General features: G+C 34.1%; 2 protein-coding genes across 3 annotated transcripts; both read right to left on the reverse strand.

The window, feature by feature from the left end:
• Nucleotides 1-1,294: 1,294 nt before the first annotated feature.
• Nucleotides 1,295-13,234, reverse strand: PTAC3 (plastid transcriptionally active 3). Of its 2 annotated transcripts, none has more exons than XM_011078769.3 (13): nt 12,793-13,234; nt 10,848-11,019; nt 10,525-10,742; nt 10,022-10,082; nt 8,987-9,059; nt 7,550-7,627; nt 6,853-7,010; nt 6,047-6,215; nt 4,504-4,966; nt 3,912-4,295; nt 2,761-2,964; nt 1,739-1,872; nt 1,295-1,618 (listed from the first exon to the last, which is right to left on the reverse strand). In XM_011078769.3, the coding sequence occupies exons 1-13, from the start codon at nt 13,192-13,194 to the stop codon at nt 1,444-1,446; spliced, it is 2,691 nt and encodes an 896-aa protein (XP_011077071.1). In that variant the 5' UTR covers nt 13,195-13,234; the 3' UTR covers nt 1,295-1,443. The 2 variants fall into 2 exon arrangements, with proteins under 2 accessions (XP_011077071.1, XP_020548738.1); XM_020693079.2 differs by having other exon boundaries at nt 12,788-12,928.
• Nucleotides 13,235-15,666: 2,432 nt separating this feature from the next.
• Nucleotides 15,667-19,073, reverse strand: LOC105161165 (GDSL esterase/lipase At5g33370). The gene is made up of 5 exons (XM_011078770.3): nt 18,722-19,073; nt 18,327-18,454; nt 17,214-17,456; nt 16,884-17,136; nt 15,667-16,161 (listed from the first exon to the last, which is right to left on the reverse strand). The coding sequence occupies exons 1-5, from the start codon at nt 18,966-18,968 to the stop codon at nt 15,929-15,931; spliced, it is 1,104 nt and encodes a 367-aa protein (XP_011077072.1). The 5' UTR covers nt 18,969-19,073; the 3' UTR covers nt 15,667-15,928.
• Nucleotides 19,074-20,442: the final 1,369 nt, after the last annotated feature.

The raw sequence follows: 20,442 nt of genomic DNA on the forward strand, positions 1-20,442 counted from the left end.
TATTTATATATTACGTATTGAATATTGTAGTAGTAATATGTTGATCGATTTATAAATATCAATGTATTTTCATTCAATAATAAAGAAATATCGTTCTAATTTTGTTCATGTCAAAATAAATGAAAGAGTCCAAATATAAGACTTGCAAAAGTTATAAATCATAATTATATTTGCTTACTTTCATTTTTCTACCTAACATTTGAATATATATATATATGTACACATATAAATTAGACTTTTTAGCGATGCTTATTATCTCATATGACATATATATATTATATTGGGAAAATAAAATTTATTTTACTAGGAATATATTTTTTTTTATAAAATGAGTTGTAATTAAGAAAAGGGTATAAACTAATACCACTTTATCACCACTGATTATCGTACCTTTTCCTTAATTTTTTTAATATTTCTATAAATTTTCTAGTAATTCCTCGTACTTTAGAATTTAATTAAATACCAGTATATATAATTAGGTATTTGATCAATATGTCCAATGAAATTAAGTAAATAGTAATGATTAAATCCAACAGATTAAGTAATTTAATTGACCAACTATAATAAGTATTAAACCCTTTAATATTCATGCTTCGTTTTGGAGGGAAGATAGGAAAAAAAATCCTTTATATTCATTTTGACATAAAGAAAAGCGATCTGAAATGAATGGAGGGTGCATGATGCCAATGAATATATAACTAAAAGGTGCAAAATGCTATTTTTATAAGTTAAGATAGCATTGTGCAAGCCTTCTATGATTCGAGGGCGCAAATCACGAATTATCCATATTAATCAGGATAGTTTTGTTATTCAATTACTTTGGTTTATCTTATATTGAAATTCAGAGTCAGTTTCAATATGTTGATTATAATAGAAAGTATTCTTAGTCATCAATCGATGTACGAAATATTTTTGTACCAAAAATCTTATATATTACTACTTTTTCATCGTAGTCTTTACATACGCTCGATATACTTAAACATACACCCATTTGAGATAAACCACTTACCATTCTGATTGAATTAGAGTTAAGTTATTGATATAGTATCTCAAAAGTTGTAAGAGATAGCTACAAATTTACACTCATTATTAAAGTTTAAGAAACAAGAACCATTTTAGAAAGTCCTAAAAACTGTTTCATAAGTAACAAAATAGATTGAATAACGAAAATACATTGCGTTGATGATTATTGAAAATAAGTATAATTTTATGTTTGGTTGATTAGAAACCCCTTGCTGCAAAATGTTCCAACATTAATTAAGATTCTGTAGTAACCAGGAGAATCCATAGTCGATTTGTTGTTTCAATTTAAGATCTTTCCCAAGACCATCAGATAAGTCAAGTCAAGAACCATCACTTTGTACTATTTGTTGTGTCCATGAATGATGAAGGAATAATTACACTATACAAACATGAAAAGGAAAGAAGATTTGTCTGAGAAAACTACTGTAATGCATCATTGACTGGATTTTCATTTGCTTGTCTAGCGGAAATGACTCTGTCAAGTGTTTCATCGGGTACTTTGATTCCGCTCGTTTCCAAGTCCGTCACAATGGCAATAGCTGCATCGATTTCCCCAAGATCTAGACACAAACTGATGATCTCATCATACAACGGGCTGCAACAAACATCAATAAGAAGTCAATAACAATAGTTTCAAATGAGACTTTCGCTCTTTACAGTATGAATAATTTGATTAAAAGTTGAAGAATATTCCACTGAAAGCCTCATCATTCACCTGCCAAAAACATAACCAAGCTGATGTGTTGTCTGCAAAATCTGTAAGAAAGCTGACGGCATAGGAGCTCGTATAGCAGCTCTAAGTACCATGGCACAGTCCCCAATCGTTGGTGTTCCACCCAATTCGATGACCTGAAAGTTATCAGCTTCACATGAATTATGGAAAAATGCCGTATGTGCCGTAATCATCAGACGAGAAGAGCAATATGACGCTAGTAACCTGAAACTGTAAAACACTTGGGCAGTACTTGGAGTTGGATGCAGGATTTAAATAATATCACACGGTTTGAGAGGGCAGTACTTGGAGTTGGATGCAGGTTTTAAATAATATCACACCGTTTCTTTGTTATATACCATCAGATGATCAGATAAAATTTATAATTCCAAAGTAAGAACCAGATGTACAATTTAGTCTAGTGTGGATATCTATATTGTGGTGGAACACTTCACCTCTCTTTCTGCAATTTGTCTGAAAAAACAAAGCATAAACCACAAAAAGAATGTTGTTCTTACTGCTGAGACTCTTTTGGTGATATGTAGGTCGACCCAGAATTCATTCTTATCACCAGCACTAAGAGAGCAAATTTATAGAGTTCACATTTATGGAGCACACTGCACACACACGAGAAGATTGGCAATATAACTGCGGATCACCATGCAGATCCAGTTATGACACTAGGAACAGTTGGAATATCTACGCCTGCTATTGCCTACTGCTTTACATTTTTACCAAAATATATTGTGAGAGAAGCAATAAGAATTGTAATCAGGTAAGCATATTCTTTAAGTTGTTTGATATGCAAAACTTCCCCTAAATTCATAATCAAAACTTAGATAATCTAAGAGGAATACAAAAAAGTTACACCTTTGTATGGGAAGGAAAAGAGGAACATGAGCCAGTTATTAAAAATCTACAATAAAGAACACAAGATGTAATAGCACGTCAAGCAATGAGAATAGCCTTTATGTGGGACAATATTGTATATACATATATATAATGGACAACAAGAATAATATTACCTTTGTCATTATTTTAATAGCCAAGTCAACTTCCCACTCCTGTGACCACTTTCTAGGTGCTTTGTTCTTGAATTCCTTCTCCCATGTCCAACCCCAAGCATCAGCTATTGTATACATGTCTGATACATCAAACACTTTCCTTTTCCTCATTTCTTTAAATGCTTCATGAATATCCTCAGGGAACCAATCATCGTCGTCATCATCCTGCATTCATTGTTCAAGCTAAATTTTATTAGAAATGAAAATTCTGAAATAACATCATTATACACAGCAATATTGTCAAATGGGCAACATCATGCTGGACCAACTTATATTCTACAGTGTGGCCACGGTACTGATTGTACTGTATAAGATATCTCTTTTTTCAGGTGGGAGTACACACACAAGTAAATCATAGACCAAACAAAGAACAGTAAAATAATAGTATAGAAGTGCTCTAGTTTCTTATGTTTCGAAGAGAAAAGATTAAATGGCTCAGCAATGTCACTCAAGGAGCACTCTACCACCAAATTCAGCATTCTAGGAGGTATAAACTTGAAAAAAGAAACAAATTTTACAAGTACCAATCTCCGCACACTGATTATAGACTCTTTTAGAAATGAACAGAACCAGTCTCAACCAACTTCAAGGCATTATAGAAGGCTGTCGTCGCCCATTTATTATTGCTGTGGTAAAGGAGCTCTGCTAAAGTAGATATTAAGGTATTCTGTTGCTCTTTGTATTCATTATTTGTCAGGAAGGGACTTCAGACAGACAAGTGTGGGCATCATTAGAGATATCCAAACAAACTGTTTGGATCTATGGTCCATTACCAATTTTTTCTTCTGGCAATTGGAGTTTATCAATACATACATATATATATATATAAAACTTAAATTTCAAAAAAGCTGTTCAAAAATCAGAAGGTTAGGTTAGAAGGTTAGATTTCAATTGTGAAAGAGGCCAGGCACGAGAGAGAACCCTAGTCTCACACAAGATACCCATATATTTGTATTTTCCTATCTTGAAAACTGAAGAAATCAGAAATTTGCTAAGCAATAGACGTAAGTGTGGTTAAGCATATACATTTGGTGTGCAGTTGGTCCACTTCGAGAGATAAACCGTATAAGTATATTTAGAGATACATTGGGAAAAGGAATAAGCTTCTCTACCTCCATTGATACCCGAGAAGATTTTTTCTTTGATTTCCTTGATGAGCTTGAACTGTGCTCTGAGTCTTTCAACAATTGCACTCCAATCATTTGAGGAGGTTTCGCGGCTTCAGCTTCCTTATCTTTAACCCTGTCACCTACTTGGCTTTCATTTTGTTCCACTTCCTCGTCCTCCTCGTCGACCTCATCATCCTCAGCCTCTTTCACAACATCATCACCAACGTCAGCATCATCTGAGGCATCAAGAACATCATAATCTTCTACTTCCAATGGTTTGTTATGATTCTCATTCAGGCCTTCCCCAAGAAAACGACGTCTCCAGAACTCTGTATTGCCTTCTTCCAACTTAATCCGTGAAATTAATTCATCCAATTCTTCATCAACCTATGAAATAATTTTTTTTTTATTAGCCAACAAACTTTTATCTTAATTTGAATGTAGAACTCAAGCAAAGAGCATTTGGCTGTATTAGGGGAACACTGGGAAAGATGTATGACTATAGAAGCATCAAACGGGAGGAGGCAAGTATTAAATAAAATAGAAATTTGGACTAGAAAAAGAAATACATGATAATCTTTATACTAAGATTCACCTCTTCTTCTTCTTCCTCCACAGGTGGAACCCAAAGGGGCCGACCTCTAGAACGATTTATTCTCCTTGCTTTCTGTACACGCTGATAGAGAACATTTCTAGTACCATCAGTCGGCAAACCTTGAGCTTCCAGTTCTTCTTTTAGTTCTGATACAATCATTTTACTAGCGGCTTTGGGTTTCAAGGAGCTTTGTTCTGGACCTTTGATGATTTTCTTCAATCTCTCCTCAACTCTAATGTAGTCAGATTCAGACACATTCCCTAACACTGCAGGTCCTTCATTCCGTAACGTTTTCAAAAGTTTCCGATGATGTATTTTCCATTCTTCAAGACATCGTTGCTTGAAGGAGGTTTCCATGGGATTGGAATATATAAAACCTTCAGCATCAGGATCTAAAGGAGTTTTTCCTCTACGTGGAACCCATCGCTTGCGTTCACCTGTAAGACCACCTTCTGCAATGTACCTGTTGTCCAGCTAAGTCAATCATATTTCTCAAAGCTGATGACAATTCTTCAATTTTAATTTTTCATAACGATGTCCACTATTAGACTTATACTAGGAATATTAGACAAGGCTAGACAAAGTGAGTAATTCAAAATAATAAAAAGTAGTGGAAAGACGGATGCATCAGTAACCTATACCAAATCAGGGCATGCTGATAAGGAGGTTCAGTCCAATAACATAATAGTTATCCAGAATTCTGAATCTACCAATACAATAGCACACCTTGTGGTCAATTTTTTGAAAATGTAACAAATGATACTACCCCCCTATCCCCCAAATAAAGAGCTCTTCAAATAAGATAAACAAAGAGATCAAGCTTACACCACTACCAAAGTCTAAAGCACTCATGTTATTTTTGTGCACTGAAATAACCTGCATAGACTTATAATCACCTGCTTACGTAAACATTGTTTGTACCCCGTTCCTCTTATTTCACCTAATCCATTTACTTCCTTTCTTCCTCTTTTCATAATTGTTTCACAATAATGAATGAATAATAAACTGTTCCTAAAAGAAGAAACATCCACAACGTCGACAACTCACATGCCAAGTATTTATTAAGCTGTCTCTTAACAGTTATGATGCATAAGAGCAAATGAGTCATTTTACCAATATCTAGGTCGGAATAGAATGAGTCTATTGAAATAATGTAATATATGACTGGAGTTGTTCTTATAGCCAGTATTAATTCTTTACTTCAGCCGTTTTACTAATATCTAGGTCAGAACTGAATGGATCTATGAAATAATATAATATGTGACTGGAGTTCTTCTTATTGCAAGTCCTAAATTCTTTACATCCAAAAAAAAAAAAAAGCAAGACAGTCAACCATAATTTAAACAAAGATACACTAGTAGAGAAGGAGGACCCTCCGACTTTTTTGGCTGAACATGCATAAAGAAACAAAAGAGAAATTTATGCAGTTACCTTATATTCATGGAGTATTCGCACATCACATATAAAGGCACACAAAAAGTTCAGAATGATATAGAGACAGCTATGTGATGATGCTATAACTGATACTTTGAAAGAATTAAACCTGGCAATGTAATCAACTTCATGCCCAAGTTCAGCTTCTTCTTGCAAAGGTTCAATCCATGAGCTGACTAGTGTGCGATACTTCCTGCTCAAAATCATGGCTCTAGGTGGGATTTGTTGGTTATCTTTTGACAAGGTTTCAAGAGCTTCTAGTAACTCAACAATTCTTCCTGATTTGAAATGTAATTATCAGTTAGAAAAAGTTTCATCAACTTCTCTCAAGATAATGTCGAAACGATTAGCAACAGGAATATGAGGCCTTTCCAGATACACTCAGGGTCTACCATTGAGCATAGACTTGATGCATAAATATTCAAAGTCAGATTTGGAGGAAGCGATAGTATTGATTAAATGCTAATGAACTGCATGTTTGCGTAATGATGTTTAGTTGCTTGATTGCATCCAAACAGGAAAGTGTCCTAAAAGATAATAAGATTTTCCCGACATCCATTGACTTAAGAAACAAAACTATACAGGATGTACCTAAAATCTAAACAAACCTACTGAAAGCACTATGGATGTTATTGCAGCTATTAGCTCCCATTTTCTCAGTCAGTAAAATCATCTTATTCTTCCCTTTTATTTCTTTTTGTATTTCATTCTCTCTTTTTTCTTTTTTTTTTTTCTTTGGTGTTGCTTCCAATCTTTTCACATGCCATGTTAGCTAATAGCTTCCATATATTTGAAAAGTCAACTCACAGATGTCATATCTATCTAGTCCCAAAAAATGTGACAAAGACAAGTTAATTCTCAGGGAGTATTGGGAGGAGCAAAACAAAGTAGAAAGGAGAGAGCGAGAGTGTGTACCTTCTCTACATAATGCACGAAGATATAAAGAAAGCGGATCTCCATATTGTCCCTCATTATGTAAAATTTTGGTCCCACCTTCAAAATATTTGAGTGCACGAAAATGCCGAATGGCTTCCTTTGTTACACAATACTTTGTAAAGCACTCCACCAACAACCTGAACAAGAAGACTCAGTCGATCATCCACTATACAGAAGCAGCCAAACCGATTACACTACAACCAATATTCATGATGCGAGATCCACTCTAGCCGCTGCTTCAGATTGCCGCTCATTTAGCACATAAATGGTACATATATATAGAACTTGAGTTTGAGCACATATCATTATCACTTCATCTGATGATTCACATAAATTTCTTTTCCTTTTGTTGTTTACTTCAAATAATTTGCATGGAAATCCCAAAACATTTTGAACCTAAAATATAATTTCTTCCAGCTTATTTCTTTATCCTAAAGGACACAGGTTAAAGAAACTTTTGTCTCACATATAAGTATAGCAAAAAGTAAGTATTCTCCTCAAAATTGATTCAGGATTTTTAATCCTATTGTCTCATTGGCGGGCAAAGAACATACTAAATAGCTGCTGGGTGAAGATAGATCATCAAAAAATCAATGCCAAACAAGGAATGGCAGTTAAATCACTCAAGCAAGAAACACATTTCTGCAATGAAGTCTAAAAGAAGAAAAATTCTTACGCATAGGTTCTCACATTTGGTTGCAAGCGCTTGTAGTCTTCAACCATCATCCCAAGTAATTCAGCAACATCTTGAACCCTAGATTATCATATTAAAAATTGAACACCTTCTATATTGTTGAAAAGCAAACATGAAGGAACTAAGAAAATTATTTATAAATATTTTTAGATATTACAAGCAACCATGCCAATCACATCCGAATTCCAACCAACTATGAAGCAGAATCATTTGCCAGAATAAGTTGGCATGAAACATCCAAGAAAATATTTCACTTATACCAACTCTCTTAAAGATACAAAAAAGACCAGCAGGAATGGATGTTCCTATTGTACTTTAAATGAAATCATCAACAAGGCTAAGAATCTTAACCCTTTTCTCGTGTGCAGGGCTCCGAATCTTCTTGAATAGATTTGTATTTCTAAAGATGTTATGTGTTTTAATGTATGAATATCTAATTTGAAGATAAGCCGGCCCAACTGCATCTTTTCACCTTCTGGTCTCGTCTTACACTGTATATTGAGCAACAAACTTTTTATTTTGGATAATTAAAGTGTATTCAGCTCTGAAAATATTATTGACACATTTTCATTGAGTAGAACAGTTTTATTGAAAAGAAGAACTGCAGAAATATAAGAAATGCCAATTGCAGAGAGGTGAACTGCACAGGACAAATGTTCATTGAGTAGAACAGTTCTATTGAAAAGAAGAACTGCAGAAATATAAGAAATGCCAATTGCAGTGAGGTGAATTAAAGAGAAATCAAAACCAATTTAGCTTTCTTTCCATTCTCCCCTTTTTAACAAAACTCAGAAATTAACTTTGTTTCCCTTAATCCTTACTTCTATCCTTCTCCGCAACCAGCCCAGTATTCTGCCTTGACAAAACCACTTACAAACTAGTAATATCAAGCCTGATTATGGTGCCAAAAGATATCCAGCAAACAAGATATTCTAAATGAAAAGGCTTGTTATTGACAAAAGGTAATCAATTTCAATTGCTAAGGTTATGAAGGAAAAGAGTAAGAAGCAACAATAGATGAATTATGCCTGACCAACCAAACACCATATGGATACTTAAACCTCCTAGCATCACCCACGTTGGGGATATCAAACTAAACCTATGCACCCAAATAAACTAACTACATGGTAATTCTCCATTTCTTGACAGAACAAGTTAGAATGGATGAGCTCAACATACAGGCCATGCATTTATTCTGCATAGATCAGATGGTAATAAAGTTGGCTAAGGTGAAAGCAGCACAGCGTCTGGGGTCCGTGATAATACCAATCACTGTGGTATTGTGTGTAAGCCACTAAAAGAGTTTTTGAAATCAGAAGTAGAATCACATCATAGAAATACAGAATATACAGGTTCAGGATAGCATTATAGCCATCAGGATATCAAATTTTGTTGCTATGTATACAAGATAATTTATACCTGTCATATGACTCAGCTCTTGTATATGCTTGGATTACCCAATTATATGTCTCCGTATCAGGTTTCATATAAGCTATAACAACCAACACCAACCATTAGGAAACTTTTAAAGGCTAAAGATCATAAGCTATATAGAAGGTCTTCCATTTTGCAGTTAGATAAACAGATAAAATCTGAGAAGTGATTAAGATGTATGAGTGAATTCAGGACAGCCTCTGAACCGTAGAAGAGCCATTTCTTCTAAGAAGCTGAGCTGATACCACATAGAATGAGTTTAAGATAACAGCAATAGGATAATTAGGAGCAACCTGTCTGCAAGAGCATGATGCAGATCTGAGTGAAATGCATTTGCATCAATGATATAGACCAGGAGACGACACACCAGTATTTCATTAAAGGAAAGAAACAGCTTCTTCTAATACATGCATCACATGTCAAACAAGTAGATGAAAACCACCTGATGGTCAGATATAGCGAGGCAATGCCACACAGCAGCAAAAAAATTGTCCAGTTCAAGACTGACTTAATAGTTTTATCCCACACCTAAATTATTTTTACCAATTAAGGACACTTGACATAATTTACGTTGGTCAAGAGAACTAGTACAGAAATTATTTCTTTCCTGGCAGTCTATTGGTTGATGAAAGACGTGCAAACACATCAAGAACAAGCATATTTTTCAATCAATGACAGAAGAAGAGCGACATAACACATATTAGTCCCAATTCCACCATGAGAATGACTGGAAATTCAGTTGTATGCAACAAATTCGTAGTAGCGGAGCTTTTTGATATTCTAATTGACATAATCATTCTCGTGCCTTTTCTTCGACATATACAGTAAACAAAATCAACCATCTCAGAAATCTAATTTTAATCAAACACTCGTAATTTCTGTTCCTTCGGAAACCTCATTAAGAACTTCGACAAAGTATTAAGAGCTACAAACTTGTGCAGCAAATATATGGTAAACAAACAATGGCTGTTACATGATAATAAGTTACAATAACATCAAGACAAGAGAATAAACACTGACCTTCTCCATATTCCATGTTTTCAAAGGTGGAAAAAGCAATTTCAGGAATTCCGCAAGTAGCCTGGCCACATCATAAAAATGCTTCTTTATACCTCTTTTACTTAAAACTAAGTAGAGAGTAAAAGATTTCTCATATCAGCCTGGTGCTTATCAGTAAAATAAAAAGATCTCCAAAATTAATTCATATAGATTAATGCTTAAACCAAGCAAGAGCAGATTGGAACTGACTTCAGGTAATCTGAAAAGTTAAGAACTACTCAACTTCTTTTTCTTACAAGATATAACCAAGTCTTCTTATGTCTACTTAAATGGTGAAGAGAAAACATAACACTTCAGAATCCAGTGCTTAGGTGTTTCTTCTTCATACCATTCCATAAGCTTCATATGAGTTATGCTTGAAACCAAGTTATTATTTCTTTCACTATTAAACTTTAAGCAATCAAATGAATTATATCCACTATCTTTGAAGCACTTCAAATGTATCTTAACAGGAGCACTCGTACCTGCACACTCAAGAGGCAATTGAAATGAAATGTAGTAGCCATTCTACCAGCTCCCTCCATTTCATAGGCTATGGTCAGTGCATTTGAGTGATCTCCCACTTTACAGTCCTCCTCAATAAGAAGATCATAAAGCTCATCTGTAGCTCTCAGGCCACCCTCGGCACCCTTCAAGAACACTCTGTTGGCAGCTTCCAAATGACCACCTCTGACGAGCTCCTCTGGTGGCAAGAACAGGAGTTATTAAATGCTAGCCACATATTACAGAACAACAAAACTGATTCGCATGGATCCTGCGAATCAATCCACAGGTTTGTATGTCATACCAACAAGAAGAAGCCAAGCTTGCCGAATGTCATAGTTGAGTTTTTCCATTGCTGCCAGAATTTCTAATCCTCTGGTAGCATGGCCTTTTGACCCAAATAAACGAATCAATGCTATAAATGTTTCATGAAGAGGCCGAAGACCCTCACTCAATTCCCTTCTAAGAGCGTGCATCTGATGTACAGGGTTTTAATATTAGTATACTTTCCGCTGCCCCAAATGACAAGATTTAAGTCCGATGTACCATGCAATAACAATACACTCAATTACCTGGTTTAGAAGGAATAAGAACATACAAATACCGGAACTGAACTAATAGGATTCACTTAATAGAGGAACATCGCACAGTGCAACCTATTAACATACTAAAATCCTTACAGAATCCTCCCTGGGCTAGAAAAATGTAGAAGGTGAGCATTTGAGTAGGTAGGGATGACTTTTACAAAGTAGCTAACTCTGTAAAGCTTCGCGAATGACGTGTTCTTAGGCTGTCATTAGGTGATTGACAATTCAATGCAAAATTCAACTATGAAATTCGCATTAACCATGAGTCAGGATGCCAGATTTGACTCTAGGCCATAACATTAAGAATTGTGATCAATTCATGTGTGCCCTTACCTGAAAGAAATTGTAGGTAAAAACTCCACCATAGGAGTATTAAAATCCTCAATTCACATACTTCCTTAATATCTCAAATGCTGTCTCCCGCAAGAAACAACTTTAACCTCATTGAGCTTACATAATACCTCCCTCATTTCTCCCTCTGTTCCCTTCTCTCAAATATGAGTTCAAAAATTAGGGGTGATATGGTTTGGTTTCAAGTTTTTTAGAAAAATATTAAATCAAATTGCTATATGCAGATTTGAGAAATAACAAATCTAAATCGCCTCTTTCTGAACCAAAATTGGTTCTGCAGTTTCATGTGGCCTTGGAGGTTTTGCAATTTATAAGTGAATTTGATCCCAAATACAAATAGAAAAAATAATCAAAAATGAATATGAAACTATTTATGAATAGTAGTAATTTATTAGCATACATATAATGCATAATACTTGTGATAAAAATAAATCTAACAAAAAAGTAAAAGTCATCTCAACGTACGAATTCGACCTACAAAATTAATAATTGAAGGACATTTATAGCTAAACTTCTTTAAGCAAAACTATGTTGAAGGTCAATTTGAAAATGACAGAGGTCCCTTATACCAACAAATTTTGGAGGAGAAATAGAAAACTTAGTATAAGCAAAAGCAAGAAAAATCCCAAGAGATATTTTGGAATGTCAACTTTCTACCTATTCAACACATCATAGCCATTACTAATTCCGATTTGCTATTAAAACATTGCTCTTCTTCCAAACTAGTTTATATACTCAATTTAGAAAATATATATAGTCAGCAGTTCCATTTTGTGGCAGGTTTTTAGTTCTAAAATGCCAAGAAACCATTAAGTCTGGCACGGTCTTACTATAGCTTTAACTTACAGTTTATTACATAAGTTATTAAAAAAAAGTTTTGTTTGATTTGGTTTAGGCAGTTCTTAAAATTATATTATTAAACCTAGTTAACTGCTAATTAGAATAACACGTTCACATACATAGAAGAAACAGTGATATATTTTTAAAACTGACAGCAGTGATCAACGACAGTCTATCACTATCAAATACAACTCTGGATGGAAAGTAACACGGTGGCACTCAAGGACACACAAGGAAAACAGTAGAAGACAGTAGAAATAGAATGAGATGGAAATAATCCAGCAGGTCTAACTATTAACGTTATATGCAAATGCACAAATACCAAAATTAGACGATTAACTTGCACCAACGAACATGTAATAATCAGTGTAGCTTGTAAAAAACTCCCAATAGACATACAATAGCCAAGTTATTAATCATTAATAGAATATGTAACTGAAAAATAGAAGCTTGCAAACAAAATCACCATACAGCGCCTTCTTCATCGCGATTGAGCACGTGCGAAACAACGAGACCGTGAAACGACCTGGGTCCAGGCGTCAGCCCCGCGGCAATCATATCGTAAATGACATCAGAAACTCCCGAAATGCTGCCACTCCGGGCGCGCTCCATCAACTCCTCCATGAACACAAGCCTCAGCAGCTTCTCAGCGCTCGACGGCGTAAAATTCCCTTCGGCGGTGCCGGTATATCCATTATCGTCCGAAGATTTCAAGTCGTTCTGCTGGTTCGGTTGCTTTTTCCGCCGCGATTTTCTTTGAGTAGTAGACATTGAAGCGAACGGTGCAGCTGCTAAAGCGACGGCGTTGCGAGGAGTGGAGGTGGAGGTTAAGGAGAGGGAGAAGGGAGCGTAAGGCAGCAGGGAGGACGCCATTTTCGTTGGGAGGAGGAGAGTGGATAAGGGGAAGGAGGGGGGTTTAAGGAAATGGGGCGGGGGGTTTGAAATTTGTAATTCAAGTAACGGGTATACGGGTCGGGTAGAGTACCGGGTTACTGGATGGAAAACCGGCCCAATTATATTAGTGGGCCGGACCTTTTCACTTGTCTGGGCTTTGCACAACTTATCTGGTGGGCAATTTTTGTGGAAATTGCACTTTTGATCCTATATGGCAGAGGATATTGTATTTTTGGTCCCACGATTTATGAATTTAATATATTTGATTTTATAGATAAAAAATTATAGCATCTGAGACCAAAAAGAATGTATTATGTTTTTTTCTATAAGAAACTATCACAAAACATCATAATTTAAAAATTATTTTCATTTTATCACGTCTTTTCAAAATAAAGCCTATTTACAAAATATTCTAATTCAAACATATTTTCATTTTCGATACAAACCAATACAAAATGCCCACTTTGTAGAAAAGCTCTGCTTTTTATAAAAGTAATATTTTTAGAAAAATAAATTTAAAATTGTAGCAGAATAAAAAATCGATAGTGTTTTTAAAAAAAGTAAACAAAAGTTAGATTGGATAATGTATAGAAAAAAATCACTTATAAAATAAGCTTAATTAATCAAAAATTATTTTGTCCCGTGTGTTAAAAATATACTATTTTTGCTAATATTTATACATGACAGTAATAATTTATTTTCAACCAAAAATGAGAAAAAAAATTGAATTAGTATATTTCAGATTTAAAATTTTAAAATATTGTGAAAAAAATGAATGTTTAACTTAATAATGCTCCGACTATATAATATAATTGTAGATTCATATACAATAACTAAACTTCTATGATTGCGACTATATATATATATATATATATCCTTTCATTAATTATTATAGCCATTTAATTTATATTTTTTAATAATATATGAATAACATAATTAGATAATATAGTAAATAAAATATAAAAAAATTTCAAAATATTAAATATGTGAACGTGTAAATTTGATTATGCTTAAGTATTCAAATTATTTGAAAACTTCACTATCAATTTTGGATATACAATATTAAAAAATAAAGTAAAAATGGTACAATTGAATTAAAATTTTATGAGGGTAAAATAGTAAAAAAAAAGTAGAATTTATTTGGAAAAAAAAGTCAAAGCAGCTAGAAGCATCCCAATGGGCTTTTAGCTTTTTGGCTTAAAAGTGCTCTTAATAATTTCATAAACAGAAGTTGGAATTTCAAACACATCAAAAGTGATTTTTTGATGCAGAAGTCGAAAAGTGATTTTCAAAACTCTCGCAAACACTCCCTAAGTCTACTTGTTAGGTCCAGGTTTTGAAGCGGACGAGACATGTCAGATTTACACCAAATCTTACCTCAAATTCCAAACATTTATCATATACAGTCAAAATCTGAACTTTTTGGTGGACCCATGGGGTGTTTGCAAACGTTTAATTTAAGTACTCATCAGTTTATTGTTGAAAACAAGCTGCAATGAATAGTTTTGTTTTACAACTTCTACTTTTAAACTGTTTAAATTAAATTGATTTCTGTCAAAAGTTATAAGTAACCCCCAATCAACTTATGTAACTTATTAGTAAATTTGTGAATATTAAGTTATTTTTCCAAATATTCAAATTTGATTTTATTTTTGTTACTTCTGACTTTTATTTTTAAATACTCTCGACTTTCACTACTGTTTAACCTCCAGAGTTCCAATTATTCCCACCATAAAAACAAAAACTATTACAAACACCCGTTAATAAAAAATCATTTAACTAAGCTTTTTTCAGCTCCCCCACAAACCCAAAACTAAAATTTCAGTCCATAATATTTAAATAACACAATGAAATACAAATGCAATACTGACTAAAAATAATAGTTAGGGATAATTACATTCTCCTTTCCTAGTATTTGGTGTAATTATACGTAGATCCTATGTGGTTGGAAAAATTACATTTAACACCCATGAGGTTTGCTTCCGTCTAACAAATAAGTCACATCATAAGTCAAAATTCATCAAATTTGCTGATATCAACAAAAAAAGATTGAATGAAAATTGATATTTACTATCGATTAACTTATTACTAGTTTATTGCAAGTCAAATAATTTTTTTTCGATTAAACTATCTTTATAACGATGAAGATATATCTCCTCACATGCATTAACTCGTGAACACATATGAGGATAATTTAGTCATGAAAATAGTTATTTGACCTACAATAAATTAGTAATAAGTCAGTCGGAAGTAAAAATATTCTTTTTTGTTAATATCAACAAATTCGGTGAAATTTGACTAATGAATGGACTTATTTGTTAGATAGAAGCAGACCTCAGGGTTGCTAGACGTAATTTTCCAAACCACAAAACATTTATGTATAATTACACCAAATCTCAGAGAAAAAGAATGTAATTATCCCTAATAGTTGAGAAGCCACGATCCTACTGATTCAAAGAACTCCAAAATCAATCACATTCATTGGTCATTAATGCCAAACTTCCCAATCAAGTCCTTACAAAAAAGACAAACACCACCACCACCAACAACAAAAAGTACAATTAGTGATCACATTCAAAACACAACTAAAAAAAAAGGGGTTGAAATTGAAACAAAGAGATGAGAACACAAGCTAGGCAAGCTATTGTTGGAGGCATGAAAATCAAATTTGTGAAATGCCATGCATCCAAACACAGCCTCTAGAAAATGGGGGTCAAGCCCTTGAATCCAAAGCCATGATGGTGGAGAGGTTCATTGGGTGCATGTAGGCGGTGGAGCCAGCCAAGATCTGCTGCACAATCAACTTGTTGGCCCTCTCGGATGGGTGGAATGGATCCCAAAACACATACAAGTCCCTGTTTGGGCAGAGGTTTGAGAACGGCGTGCATAGCCCCAGCCCATTGTATGGCCCTTGCCCACAACATGCTATCTTTGAGGTTGTGAATCCTGCACCCACCCAACATTCAAAACATATAACACTGCCCTTCTGTCTCTGCAATTGAGCATATTAAACTAGTTTTTTCGACGCAAACGTAACTTTTTCGTATCGTTTGACCCATTTTATATTATTTGAAATAAAATCAATATTCAAATACCTACATCTGACAACTACAGACAACTATAACAATCATATAATCCATTATACCACCGACCGTCAAGAATAATGCATCTCTTTCTACTTTACCAGAAAGTAATTTATGGGGCTTTTGGTCTTTTAATAAATTTATGTTTGAAGTGACATTCTTGATTAAATGATAAATAATAGTACTTAATGTGGAAAAAGGCAATATATATATATATATATATATATATTATTCAAACACAACAACATCGTACTTTTTGAACTCTTTTACAATCTCAATTTCGAGTAGATACGATTATGTAGTAGTACTTTTATTGGCTAAATATATAGTAGTTGACAATTGTAATGCCTACTTATATAATTGCAAAAATATTTAAGTCTATTAATTTAATTATACCTTAATTATATATATATGTACCTCTATAAATTAATATTCACACTTATAGTAGGGTAGTAGCCAACAAATAAATAATGGTTCCTACCTAATAATCAAAAATAATTAATCAAAGATGTATTTAATTAATGTGTGTCCTAAGTATAGGAAACATAAACCAATATTTGAAGGAGGAATGTTTGAGGTAGGTACCGAATGCTTGAGGGTTGGAGATGAAGTCCATGTGCATTTGATTCGTATTGGCTGCGATGAAAACGTTGGAGCCAAGTTGTTGGTTGAGTTCGTTGAGCATCTGAACCAGCTGAGGGTTGAAGAGCGCTGCAGCCTTTTGCAATTCTTCCGCACATTCCCCATTAGTGCTGTGGAGCGCCAATTCCGCCGGCACACACCCTAGCGGTCCAGTTCCCGTCACTATAACCCTACGAGGCCCCAGATCGTGCAGTCTCTGCATTATTCAATTCCAATTATTAATGCCTGCATTCTTACACGCACGCAAGAAAGAACACACACTAAGTGACGTACCATTAAGACTTTCTTGTACTCGGAGACGACATAAGGCACATACTTTTGGAGAGTGAACTGACGAGACCTGGCGGAGTAAGGCACCAAGTAGTAGTTGTTGACGAAGTCATTTCCACCTAATGTCATCAAAACTAAGGATTCCTTCACAAGTTTCTTAGTCTCCTCTTCCCCGATTAGGGCACTCACTCTCTGCTGGTACTGTTGGAAGAAGTTCAGTTGCTCATATATCCGAATTATGTTCACCTGCACCCCACCCCACCCAAATTAAATTAATTAATTCATGCAACCAAATAATAATAATAATAATTTTCGTGATGGATAATTTAAGTATTTGTATTGATTTTTAAATTAATTAATATTAATTATTAACATGGTTTTTTAGTATATGTCAATATATAAAATTATTTCTTCTAGTGACAATCTGGGTGTTAGAAATCGAATTGATTACTCGTGACATCGAATTAGATTATAGTGTAATATCTAATTGAATTCATATATATAATCACTTTAGTCCCTTAATTTTACATTATAACCACATTAATTGTTCAGCTTCGCTTCCAAACCTTATAATTCCTCAAATTAAAAAGGATATGTAAATAACATATATACCCCTAAAAATACGACATGTGCAAAATCACATGTCCGGATTTCAGTGACTTTTTCGCTCGGAAATTGACCGAGGAATTGAAATGAAACAAAATATGAATTTTAGGGATGATAAGGTCAAGAAACGAAAATGATGGACTAACATGGTTCTAAATATATATAATCAATTTTTTTTTATGACATTTTACCCTATTTTTCGAACATTTAATGCTTTCTTATCCGGACTTGACCCCTTTAATGCAAGGATGATGCCTACTCCGAACCATGACATAATCGAGCAGAATTTTTCTCGTATAGATGGAATATAATAAAAATATTAAATGGCAACAGTCAGACATGCGTTACTTTACGTTATGTTGTTTATGTAACATGATTCACATTATCTGGTATTTTTCACATTCGATCCATACGGACAAAACCCTAATGGTGCGCTATAATTAATGTGTAACAAGATGATTAATGAAATTATTGTTCAAATTAGGTACATAATTGACTGTATAGACTTACAAACTGGAATCCAGTGTCATTAAGTACTCCAACACCAGCAGAAGCAAAATTGGCACCAACCAATAGTTTCTGCCCAGTAAGCTCTGGATTTAGGTATGGCATTGTGGCCTCCCACCCCATCTGCTCACCTATTCAAGAGTACAAAAATAATTGCTCAATAACACATCCAACTATAAATATATGTCATTTAATAATTACATCAAGAAAAGCTCTCAATTATATATGAATTAATACACACACACACATATATATATATATGTGCGTATGCATGCATGCTTGTAATTAATTGGAAATGAGAGGGTAAAAATTGTAATTTCACATTCTTGAGATTGCATGCATTGCAAATATGCCATTTTAATTGCATTAAGTAAAAGGGAATATCAAGAAAACTTTACTGATAAGATCAGGGATGTTGAGGCCATTGGAGAAACGGCCGGTGGGGCGATGGGTCGGGTAGTCAATGCCGTAGGGTGGAGCGTCGGCCCTCGCCGTAGTCGCCAAGTAGTTGTTGTTCCCATTGTCGACCAGCGAATCTCCAAACACAAAAAATGCTCTTGCTTCGACACGAGTGCTCAAATTCCCAAGCATCAAAACAAATAGAAAAACAAGGTAGAATCTTGAATTCTCCACCAACTCAGCCATTTCTAGGGTACCCAAAAAATCAAATAAAAGTTGGTGGAAGTAATTGGTTTGGAGTTGATGAGAATGTGAATGGATGTGGGGTGAAATGGTGGAAGGATTGGAGGCCTCTTTATATGCATGAAAGTGCAGCTGACGAGGGTGGTGGATTATGTGGTTAAAGGACAATAACTAATGTTTTTATTTTTATTTTTAAATAATAATTAAAAAAAGAAGGGTACAATTAATGGTATTAAATTTAGACAGTTGTTTCAGAGAAATTGATGAGTTCAATCATTTTCTGGCTTTTTTACACTGTGGTAAAAGATGAGTCCGCTTTTAATGATTTTGTTAATAATTATTTATGGGTTTTTTCTTCTTTTAAAAACCTTTGTATTAATCATGACTTGCACAAGAAACTCAATTATCATATATAGTTTATTTTTCACATTTATTAATATTGCCTTTGATTGATCAAAATAAAAAATTCGGTGAATTTTGACTAACAGATAAATTTATTTGTTATACTAGATGTAATGTGTTTTTAACGACAGAGGGTCTATATACATACGTGTAATTATATCAAACTTTAAAAAATGACGGTGTAATTATCCCTTTAGATAAAGTTGGTGAAATGATGGAGTTTTCATCCTAGCTAAACAAAAAAAGACTATCATAATTAATGAGATTTGTAGGATGTTGCTCTATAAAGTATAGACAAGTTTTTGGTATAAATAAGATTAAAACAGAAGTGAGTTAGACTATTTCAACTGCCTTCACATGCTTGCTAATTAACTTGCTATACTATGAATGAAGTAAAATATTAAATCATCTGCAAAAACAAGACTTCCATATGACCCCCAAATTTATAGGTTAACATTTAAGGCCTACAAGTTAGAAATTTTCATTCCTCACTTATATATATATAAATATTAGTCGTTGCCGCACGCACGAATATGTATAGTGTGAGATAATGAGAAAAAAATATTTGATGTAGAGTGGATGTCGCTTAAATGGAAAGGGAAGCATGTCATCAACGCCTCATACCGCGCACTTGTGGCAAGAACGGAATCAACGATCTTTCAGCATACTAGCTGTACATATGACACATTTGCTAGGATTATAGTCGAGAAAATTAGACATGTCATAATTAGTCATACCCTCCCCTCAGTAGTTAGTACACGTGCTCTTTACCGACTTTGGAGGTTCCCTTGGTTTGCCAGGGCCTCGACTACTTGAACCGTGTTGTTGGATTTCTCTTTTTATCTATTTATGTAATTTACCTTTATCGAGAGAAAAAAAATTGTGAAAAAAAAACAGATTGTAATAAACATGAAGAAGTAAAGTGATAGAGAAACGTGTAACAGTGGGTTGAGAGATAAAAAATGTAAATGTGATTTTATTAAAAAATATTAAAATTACTATTCTGACCCTTTTTTTAGGAAAGAAAATGAAAGCGAAATATTTTCTTTTATAATAGTATAGATATATATAGCTT

Source organism: Sesamum indicum, linkage group LG4 (assembly GCF_026168435.1).
Source record: "Sesamum indicum cultivar Baizhima isolate 11 linkage group LG4, ASM2616843v1, whole genome shotgun sequence".
In the NCBI taxonomy this organism is placed as follows: domain Eukaryota; kingdom Viridiplantae; phylum Streptophyta; class Magnoliopsida; order Lamiales; family Pedaliaceae; genus Sesamum; species Sesamum indicum.